The sequence below is a fragment of the Saccopteryx leptura genome, chromosome 10 (assembly GCF_036850995.1).
Source record: "Saccopteryx leptura isolate mSacLep1 chromosome 10, mSacLep1_pri_phased_curated, whole genome shotgun sequence".
In the NCBI taxonomy this organism is placed as follows: Eukaryota; Metazoa; Chordata; class Mammalia; order Chiroptera; family Emballonuridae; genus Saccopteryx; species Saccopteryx leptura.
The window spans coordinates 18,898,551-18,909,670 of record NC_089512.1 but is presented as its reverse complement, the minus strand read 5'-3'; the positions used below and the strand labels follow the sequence as shown (position 1 = coordinate 18,909,670).

At 51.0% G+C, this 11,120-nt stretch overlaps 1 protein-coding gene across 2 annotated transcripts in view; it reads left to right on the top strand.

Annotated features, from left to right (window-relative positions):
* Window positions 1-261: 261 nt before the first annotated feature.
* Window positions 262-11,120, top strand: part of CMTM7 (CKLF like MARVEL transmembrane domain containing 7) — a 53,946-nt gene continuing 43,087 nt past the window's right edge. For both annotated transcript variants that reach the window (XM_066350953.1, XM_066350952.1), the window contains exon 1: window positions 262-464. In XM_066350953.1, the coding sequence (XP_066207050.1) occupies window positions 306-464 (159 nt within the window). In that variant the 5' untranslated portion in view covers window positions 262-305. The remainder of the gene's footprint in view (window positions 465-11,120) is intronic.

The following is an 11,120-nucleotide window of genomic DNA, read 5'->3' as shown; positions in this document are numbered from 1 at the left end:
AGCCACACACCATTCCAGCTGTGACCCCGGCCTTGCACACTTAGGTTACAAGGCTTCCCCGTCCAGTACCTTTACCGAAAGCGCAGGGCCAGCCCCTCCCCGCCTAGGTCTGCCACAGCTGGATGCTCGCTTCACCCTCCCCCGCACCGGACCCTAGAGCCCCGCCCTCCCCACGGCCTGAAGGCCGCCCCCCGCCCCCCGCCCCGGGCCAGGCCCCGCCCCGCGGCCCCGCCCCGCCTCCGCTCCGCCTTATCTGGCCCCTCCGCCAGGGCGGAGGGAGGCGGCCGGCGGGCAGGGTCCGCGCGATGTCGCACGGAGCCGGGCTCGTCCGCACCACGTGCAGCAGTGGCAGCGCGTTCGGACCCAGGGCCGGCGCGGGACAGCGGGGGGCGAGCCCCTCGGAGGGACTGCTGGATCAGGTCTACCCCCGCACCCAAGGGGCCGTGCTGAAAGTGGCGCAGATGGTAAGAGAGGCGGGGCTGCAGAGCCGGGGTCAGGTCACACGGAGTGGCCCAGGACAGAGGGGGTCCGGGTCCTGGGAGGGAACGCGCCGGGCGGCCCGAACCGAGCCGGAGCATCGCGCCGCGGGCGGGGGACGGCGGCGCCAAAGGCAAGTTGGAGGAAGGCTTCCTCTCGGAAAGTTGGCTGTGCAGCCCCCGCCTGGAACTCAACCCCACCCACCCCGTGGACCATCTCCAGGGTCCCAAGTTCTTCCAGCCGCCCCTGTGCGTGGCCTCATCCGCCTCCTGGTAGAAACCGCAGCAGAAGTTCCTTTACGTCCCGATCTTCTCTGGGCCGCGCCGCTTCGGACCCGAGCCGCGGGGGCGGAAGAGTCGCCCAGGCCGCGGCGCTGAGGCAGCGAAACCCGACCTGGTCCCCGGCCGCGGCCTCCTCTTCTCTCCGAACCCAGCGTGCAGGGTTCTCTGCTCTTTGAGCATTGCGCCCCTGGCAGGGGGAACGAATGTGTTCCAGGGAGGGGGAAAAGAATTGGGACCCTGGGGCAGCCGTCCTGGTCCCCTGCCTTCTCAAGTTCAAAGAGAGGGCCCCACATCTCAGGGGGCCGTGGAAGGCAGATGATCAATGGGGAAAACCTGTTTTGAGAAGCCCGTACTTATTTGGGGGAGGCGGAGTCGCCTGAATGGGGGTCACCCGAAGAGCCAAACTGGCTGAAGGTCTGGGCTCTTGAGTGTGACCAGCGCAGGAGCCTTCCACCAGGGCAGATGTTGCCCACCCGGCCTATTCTCTTGTTCCTCATTCTCTTTTTTCCCTTCTATTTATTTCTTCTTTAAAAAAGTTTAATCGTAAACACCTTTCCCGTTTGCTGTGTTTTGAAATTGGGTTGGGCTGTTTGCGACTGTCCCCTCCACTTGTAATGTTTGCAGTAAGAGTGGTGGAGGGGGTGTGGTCGTTTTGAAGAGGGATGTGGAGAAAGGAATGTGGGGATAGAAGAGGTCACCACCCAGAAGCTGGCGCCTGCTAAGGCGGTCTGGACACAGGGTGAGAGCTGCCCGTGTAGTCATACATTTTTATTCTGGTGTGCTTAGAGGGAGGTCTTATTTCCTGCTTAGGCCACATCTTATGGGAATGGAGCTGAGTTCCCTTTTTTATAAGAAGGGTGTCTAGATGGACCAAAATTAGGAAGTAGAAGCATGTTAGCTACTACTAACAAAAAATACATGTATATTTTGTGCTGAGCAGTGTTGATTTTGAGCAAAGCATTTTGTTGGGTCAGACTAGGAGAGATCTGATCAGCCAAAAAGTGGAGACCCGTTTACCTCCCATTCTTAAAAGAGGGGTGGGGTGAGACAGGCTGTGCCTGAGCACTGGAAGATGTACCCAGACTGAGTCCAGTGGTGGGATCAGAAGCCTCCATTCTGGTCTGTGAATTTGATGGACAAAGATTATGGGGATGAGAAGGCTCCTTGTTGGTCTGTGGAGAAGAGAAACCTCCATTTCATTTGAAGTTTCTCAATTAGCTCTCACCTGTGACCCTTGTGCCAGGTTGCAGGTGATATTGATGGAGCCTGTTTCAAAGAAGAGGACAAAGACTTGGCGAATTGCTTCTCTGTGTGCCCCTCACAAAATCATGCACAGGGGATCTGTTGCACCATCTTCCTTCCCTGGGGAACTCCCTGTGGCTGCCTGCTTATTTGAGCGGGTCCCCTGGGAGTGAAGTTGCCTTTACAAGGTGGTCATATTACAACAGAGAGACTATTTAGGACTGTTTATTTAGACCTCTTGTCTAACTCCTCCCCATTCTTCTCCTCTTTTCTGGGGCACCTGCTTGAGTATTTTTTCTTTTTGGGTTTTTTTGTTTGAGAAAGAGAGAGACAGGAAGGGAGAGAGATGAGAAGCATCAACTTGTAGTTGTGGCACTTTAGTTGTTCACTGATTGCTTCCTTTTTTTTTTTTTTTTTTTTTCTGAAGCTGGAAACGTGGAGAGACAGTCAGACAGACTCCCGCATGCGCCTGACCGGGATCCACCCGGCACGCCCACCAGGGGCGATGCTCTGCCCACCAGGGGGCGATGCTCTGCCCCTCCGGGGCGTCGCTCTGCCACAACCAGAGCCACTCTAGCGCCTGGGGCAGAGGCCAAGGAGCCATCCCCAGCGCCCGGGCCATCTTTGCTCCAATGGAGCCTTGGCTGCGGGAGGGGAAGAGAGAGACAGAGAGGAAGGAGGGGGGGTGGAGAAGCAAATGGGCGCTTCTCCTATGAACCCGGGTCCCCCGCACGCCAGTCCGATGCTCTACCGCTGAGCCAACCAGCCAGGGCCTCACTGATTGCTTCTTATATGTGCCTTGACCGGGAGACACCAGCCAGGCCAGTGACCCCTTGCTCAAGCCAGCCACCATGGGCTCATGTCGATGATTCCACACTCAAGCTAGTGAGCCTGTGCTCATGCCATGACCTTGAGGTCTTGAATCTGGGACCTCAGCATACCACGTTGATGCTCTATCCACTGTGCCACCATCGCTCAGGCTGCATGAATGTTCGATGTTCACTTACCTTCTTTGTTAGAAAATGCATAGCCATGTTTTAACATTGGGGGAGGGCAGAAGCAGCTAAAATGATACTACCCTTTAGGCATTCTGTGGGTCTCTCATTTTGACCATTGTATCTCCCTTGTATCCTGGGCAGGCGGGTCCTGTCATGAACTTCCTCTAAAGTGTTTTCAGCATGGTCTGATCAATGGACCTGTCAACATATTACCTTAAGAAATCATTAGAAAGGCTCTTCCTTTGGAGAGCAGCTTCCTTTGCTCTGGGCCTCTCCTTAGTCCACCACTACCAGCATATGAGAAGACCAGAAAATAGAAAGGAAGTGAGTGTCGGTATTCGACATGTCATTTTTTTTTTCTACAGAGACAGAGAGAGGGATAGATAGGGACAGACAGGAACAGAGAGAGAGAGATGAGAAGCATCAATCATTTGTTTTTCGTTGCAACACCTTAGTTGTTCATTGATTGCTTTCTCATATGTGCCTTGACCGTGGGGCTACAGCAGACCGAGTAACCCCTTGCTTGAGCCAGCGACCTTGGGTCCATGCTGGTGAGCTTTGCTCAAACCAGATGAGCCCACACTCAAGCTGGCAACCTCGGGGTCTCAAACCCGGGTCCTCCGCATCCCAGTCCAATGCTCTATCCACTGTGTCACCGCCTGGTCAGGCTCAACATGTCATTTTAATGAATCCTTATAACCCTGTGGCCATGATGGTTTAGTGTTCTTTTGGTCTTCCCCTTTAGACTAATGATATAGTCACGTTTGTTTGTCCTGCTGGACTGAGGTTTTTTGTTATTGTTAATAGCTACAATTTTTGAGCCCTAGCTTTGTTCTTGATGCTGTGCTGGGAATTACATATTGTATGTGATGTATGTGTCATTAAGTGCTTCTGAGAATCCAGTAAAGTGATGTGTTTGACAGATGAGAAAACCGGCTGAAAGGTTGACCGGCAGAAAAGTCACACAGCGCTCTGCAGCAAAGACAGGGCCAACCCGGGCCTGCCTGGCTCCTGTCCCCGGAAGACTGCAGAGTGTTAGTATTTCTAGGGACATCAAAGCCAAAGTGAGATACCTCTCACTTCACACTGAACAGGGTGGCAGCATAAAAAACAAAACAAAAACATAATTAACAAGCATCAAGAATGTGGAGGAGCCCTTGGCCGGTTGGCTCAGTGGTAGAGCGTCAGCCTGGCGTGCAGAAGTCCCCGGTTCAATTCCCGGCCAGGGCACACAGGAGAAGCGCCCATCTGCTTCTCCACCCCTCCCCCTCTCCTTCCTCTCTGTCTCTCTCTTCCCCTCCCGCAGCTGAGGCTCCATTGGAGCAAAGATGGCCCTGGCGCTGGGGAGGGCTCCTTGGCCTCTGCCCCAGGCGCTAGAGTGGCTCTGGTCCTAGCAGAGCGACGCCCCGGAGGGGCAGAGCATCGCCCCCTGGTGGGCAGAGCTTCGGTCGCCCATGGTGGGCGTGCCGGGTGGATCCCGGTCGGGCGCATGCAGGAGTCTAACTGTCTCTCCCCGTTTCTAACTTCAGAAAAATACAAAAAAAAAAAAAAAAAAAAAGAATGTGGAGGATGTGAAGAAATTAGATTCCTCCTACTCTGCCGGTGGCAATGTCAAATGGATACAGCCACTTTGGCAAACAGTTTGGCGGTCAGTTCCTCAGACTGGAATATAGAGTGGCCATATGATCCACCAGTTCCACTCCTAGGTATATGCTCAAGAGAAAGGAAAACATGTCCACACAAACCTTTGTACGTGAAGGTTCGTAGCAGCATTATTCATAAGGGCCAAAAGGTAGAAACAATCCAAATGTCTGTAAACTGAGTAGATTAATAAAATATGGTACAGCCATATAATGGCAAATTATTCAGCAGAAAATGGAATGAAGTACTGATACATGCTGCAACGTGGATGAACCTTGAAAACATGCTAAGTGAAAGAAGTCAGGCACGCAGGGAGGGCCACATGGTATATGACTCCACTTATATGAACTGTCCAAAATAAGCGAATTTATAGATACAGAAAGTGGAGTAGCGGTTGCCTAGGGCCGGGGTTTTGGGAGTAATGGGGGGTGGGGGTAGGTAGGGGTTTCTTTTGGGGGATGATGAAAATGTTCTAAATTGATTGAGGTGATGGTTGCCCAATTCTGTGAATGTACTAAAAACCACTGAACTATACACTCTATGTGAATTGTATCTCAATAAAGCTGTTAAAAAAGAAATAGCACTAGGGAAGCATTTGGGGGCGGGGGCGGGATACTCTGCATGAAGCCAGTGGGTCTGGGAAGGCCGCAGCTGCACACCAGGAAACTCCCTCGGTGCCCCGCCTAGTCCACTGCTAGAGGAAGGTGTGTCCACCTGGAGCCTCACAGGAGCTGAGCCGAAGAGCCAGGGCCGGCCTGGCCTGCCCTTGCCGTGTCTGTACCCGCACTCCTCATCAGTCAGGTCACTTACTCGGCATGCATTTAGAAGTGCCACACTCATTCCCGTTTCGGCAAAAACAGATGGCTGTGACAGGGCCCTTACTCTCAAAGAAGTCTGTGGTTCTGCTGAGGAGACAGACAAGTGCCAGAACTGCTTGGTCGGGGAGGTGAAGGAGCTGATGGTTGCCCACATTAGGGAGGAAGGACAGAGGGAAGGCGAAGGTGACATTTGAGTTGAATCTTGAGAGATGAGTATGAGTTTGTCAAGTTGGGAGTGCCCCATTTACCTCTCAAATGCCTTTGTTCGGTATGATTATGTTGGAAATAAGTGCTATGTTGGGGAGGGGGCTAGGTGAAAAAGAAGAAGATATAGCAAGACCTGAGCCAATATTTGAGCTATTAACTTTTCCACCCCCAACACTTAGACAAAGGCTTCATGTCGTTTATTGAACATCTGCTATCTTAATTCAGTGTGAGGCGTGTAGCATATTGCTGTGAACAACACAGACCCTTTCTTCCTGTGCCGAAAAACACGGTGACATTTGCAGAACCAGAGTCCGAAAGGAGAATCGAAATGTGTAGTTTCACAGGCAGCAAAGATGGAAACTTAAATGTCTTCCAGAACGTTCATTTTTTTTATTCAGCAAATATTTGAGCACCTACTGCGTGCTAGGGCACTGTGGATAGAAGAGTAAACAAGGCAGACCAGTCCCTGTCCCCCTTTGCTCTAATAAACATGAAGCAAACGATTTTAAATATCATTGTAAACTGGGCTGAAGGCTATGAATCAGAGGTACACAGTACCATAAAGAATTAAGGGGGTGCAGTAGAGCATCGGCCTGGCATGCAGGGAACCCGGGTTCGATTCCCGGCCAGGGCACATAGGAGAAGCGCCCATTTGCTTCTCCACCCCGCTCCCCTCCTTCCTCTCTGTCTCTCTCTTCCCCTCCCGCAGCCAAGGCTCCATTGGAGCAAAGATAGCCCGGGCGCTGGGGATGGCTCCTTGGCCTCTGCCCGAGGCACTAGAGTGGCTCTGGTCACGGCAGAGCGACGCCCCCAAGGGGCAGAGCATTGCCCCCTGGTGGGCATGCCGGGTGGGATCCCAGTCGGGCACATGCGGGAGTCTGTCTGACTGTCTCTCCCCGTTTCCAGCTTCAGAAAAATACAAAAAAAAAAAAAAAGAAAAAAAGAATTAAGGGGGTGGGGTGTTGACCAGTCTGGGGGATCAGGAACGGTTTCTTTGAGGAAGAGATATTTGAAGAATGAGGGAACAGCATGATCAGAGGAAGGAAGTGCACAGACAGTGGCTCTTGAGTCTGGAGGAAGAAGTATTGCTATGGTTGGAGTAGAGGGAACAAGGCTAGCTGAGGCTAAGGAAATATGCAAGGATCAGACCATCGAAGGCCTACCAGATGATGATGAGGGTACAATCTTTATTCTAAGAATATCAGGGAAGCATTATGTTAATATCAAGCCACCACTGAAATGGTGGTTCTCAACCTGGGGCTTCACTGTTGCCCTAGTGATCATTTTGGAACTTTATTAAAACTCCCTTTTGGTTGTCACAGAAATTAGGGTCAGACCAGGTACACATTTTATTCATTCAGGATCGTAATGAGAGCATGGCAGATACTTAATATCCTAATGAGACGTTTTGTCTGAAAAAAGATTGAAGGGTTCTCGCTAGGCTGGTTGGAACCTGAGTGGGTGTATGAGTCTGGGGAGGAGGCCAGGGCAGTCATGGGCTACACGTGGGCAATTTTCAGCCCAGTTCCCAAATGGAATTAAACCGGATGATGTCAGCCTCTGGTCTAGCTGTGAATAGACCTGTGAGTGGAGAATGACCCAGCATAACCCAGAACGCTGCACTTTTCTTCTGTGTCCTGTTTTAGATCTGTGTAGCAGGGGACACCTGTTTGGTTCCCAAATGCAATCTGCACGCCCATATCCTATTTCCTGGAAGCAGGAGAGTGACGGACAGCAAAAAACCTCATTGCCAAGATTTTTTTTACTCCAGCCCATCCTAATCCAAGAACAAGCAACTACTTTCTATCAATGATCAAACCAATAAAAATAAAAAAATAAAAAACAAATTGCAGGCTTTATTTCTAATAACAAAACGAATACCTGTTCATTGTAGAAACTCTGGAGCACACAAAGAAGAGAATACACTTCTCCACTCAGGTTAATATTTGAAGTTTTATACTATTTCATAGTAGACATATATAATTTGAGTGTTTTTGGTTTTTATAGAAAATTAGGATATTTTATATATGTATTTTTTCTTGGTAAAATGCTTTTTCTTTTGCTTAGTATGTGATGAGTGTTTTCTCATGTCACTTAATGTTCATCTTCAATCTGCTTTTAACAGCGTTGTTGTAGCCAGTCAGGCATGTACCATGGTCTTTGTGACCAGCCCCCTCCCCCTTACTGTGGCTCAAGGAGCTTCCATTTCTGCCCCTGTACAAAACAAGGCTGTGATGAACTTCCACGCAGAGACGTTCTAATGCACCAATTTATATACATACTTCCTCAGAATAAATGGCAGTGACCTTTTACGGAGAGAAATGAGGTGCTTCTTGCCTTTCGAAGCAGGGTGGCATTCAACAATGGTCTAGACTTTTTAATACCTAGGAATGAACGAGTGTTCTTTATCATCCAGAAATTTCAGGGAGCCAAATGGAATAGTAATCATAATTTAAGTTCTAATAGTATTTTTTGGTGTCTGATGATTTGGGAAAGGAACAGTGACATTGATGGGCTAGAAGACTCCATGGGGCTTTTAAATGCACTGGATTTTAAGTCTCGGCGACAGCATCCGCGTACGTTAAAGAATGGCAGTATCACAGGTGCAAGACCTAACTTATTCAGGCTGCAGAGCACATGGGTTTCTTAACCACTGGCAAGAATTCCCCTCCAGGGCACCCTAAGTAACCGATCTCCCTTCCCCCCCAGATTGGGAAGCACTGCCTAGAGGAGATGGTATTGAGGGAAACACCACCGGAAGGGTCACCAGGCTGCCAGGACCAGGGTGGAGCACTGGCATGTGGGTGGTTGCATGTAAGTCTGGAGAGTCCCACAGGTCTTCTGGCGTGGTGGTGGGTGCTAGAGACCCTCCAGGGCCACCCCAGAGTTCACCGGGGGTAGGGAGGGGGCTCCCTGTGTGGGTCAGTGTATTTATCTAAGTTCTTGTGTCAGCAGAGCAGCCTTTCTGCTCCCCTCCTTCCTCCCAGCCCCGGGTCCCTGGCTCTCAGCGCTGGCGCTTCCTGCTCAGTGCCGCTGGACCTCCATCTGTTTCCTCCCCCTGCCATCTGCTTGGCTGGGCTGGCCCAGGCACCGCACGGCACGCAGCCCGCCTGCCTGCCCGGGGACAGCCTCCCTCTGACCTGCCGCCTGCCACATGCTCGCTTTGTCTGTCACCAGTTTGGCTCAGTGGTTTCCTCGCCCGCTGCTCACTTGCTGGCATTCCTCACCAGGGGCCTTAGCAACCCCTGGCATCGGCGGCCTGGCTCCGAGCCTAGCGCTGGCTGCTGATTGCTTGGTGGCCTTGGGTCCTCCTGAGGGGAAAGCAGGAGGGACCAGAATCCCTCCCCACCGGGCTGTCCTGCTCGGGCTGGTGGAAACTACTCACCTAACGGGCATGCTTCTCAGCCTGCTGCGGAGAAAGCAGCTCCTCTGGCTTGTGATTAAACGGAAGTGGGGGGACATAGCTCTTCCTTTCCCTGGGGCAGCCACACTGGGTTTTGGTTTTTCTTTAACATTAGGTAGATAGAAGGACAGATCTATGGAGAAAGAGAGCAAAGTCACCTGTGGGGCAGTTATATGTTTCCCACAGAAGAGACGGCTGTGAAACTTGAGGCTGTCACCCTCAGTTTTGAAGATGGAGAAAATGAAGTTCTTTCGGAGGGAATGGCAATGGGGGGGGGGGGAGATCAATCTAGTGCTTTTGGGTATGGAGCAAGTTGGAAGCTTCTGGAAGCAGAGACAGTTGACGAATATAGTATGGCCTCAGTGTCTTTACTGACATCTTCCTCTTAGGTTTTCTTCCTTTCCCTGAGAAGCCAGTAGCAAAGCTGATACTGTTTATGAGGAAGTCTTTTTATTTCCCTCTTAAATGATAAAAATGGTACTTTAATCATAATAATAATAGCACTTACGATTCATTGAATCAGGTGACAGCCACTGGGCTAGGTGTGTCACCTCATTTTATCCTCACGATTTGTAGTCCTATTGTGATCTGCATTTTACTGAGACGCAGAGGGGTCAGATAACTGGTCCACGGACATAAATAATGGTGAAGCTGGGTTTTGGACCAGGAGGTTGGGGTCTAGATCTTGAGCTCATAAAAGGACAATTGGGGTCGTTTCTTTTTCATTGCCAATATGCCGTATTTTCCTATGTCATTAAACCTTGTTTGAAAATGGTGTCTGCATGCAAGCCCATTATTCGGTGCTACCGTAATTTGTCCATTTGGCTCCCTGTTGTTGGGCCCGGGGTAGCAGATCTAAAGGGAGGTCTATGAGATGTGACAGTTTCAGGTAAGAGTGACAATTGCGCCCAGAGATGAAATCAGCGGGCGTGGTGAAAACCCTCAGTGGGTGTGTACATACTGTTTTATTTTTATATGTTATCCACAGGCCTGCTGGAAGGCTTGAGAAGAAAGCATTAATACAGGGGTAGGCAAAAGGAGACTTACAGTTGTTTGTCTGGAAAATAATACAAGAATTCATAAATAACAATACAAGAATAAACTCGGACCTGACCAGCCAGTGGCACAGTGGATAGAGCATCAGACTGGGATGCTGAGGACCCAGGTTCGAGACCCTGAGGTTGCCAGCTTGACCGAGGACTCATCTGGTTTGAGCAAGGCTCACCAGCTTGAGCCCAAAATCGCTGGCTCGAGCAAGGGGTCACTTGGTCTGCTGTAGCCCCCTGGTCAAGGCACATATGAGAAAGCAATCAGTGAACAACTAAGGTGCTGCAACGAAGAATTGATGTTTCTCATTTCCCTCCCTTTCTGTCTCTGTCCCTATCTGTCCCTCTCTCTGACTCTCTCTGTCTCTGCCACCAAAAAAAAAGAATAAACTCTGTGTTTCATGTACTCACAGCTGTAAATCTACTTTTTGCCCACTCCTGTATTATCCTCGGTTTGTTTGTTTGTTTGTTTTTGTTTTTGTATTTTTCTGAAGTTGGAAACGGGAGGCAGTCAGACAGACTTCCGCATGCGCCCGACCGGGATCCACCCGGCATGGCCACCAGGGGGCAATGCTCTGCCCATCTGGGGCGTTGCTCTGTTGCAACCAGAGCCATTCTAGCACCTGAGGCAGAGGCCACGGAGCCATCCTCAGCATCCAGACCAACTTTGCTCCAGTGGAGCCTTGGCTGCGGGAGGGGAAGAGAAAGACAGAGAGAAAGGAGAGGAGGAGGGGTGGAGAAGCAGATGGGCGCTTCTCCTGTGTGCCCTGGCTGGGAATAGAACCCGGGACTGTTGCACACCAGGCCGACGCTCTACCACTGAGCCAACCGGCCAGGGCCTATCCTCGGCTTTAACTCACGAGTTCTTGCAGGTTGGAGAATGAAGGTTTGAGTGTCTGCTCTACTGTCCGGCAATTTTACCTGCAGTTTCCCTTTGTTTAGCCCGTCTGGGGGCTCTACATGGTATTCGTTTCCCCCTCCTCATGGATGAATGGAGGCTGAGAGGT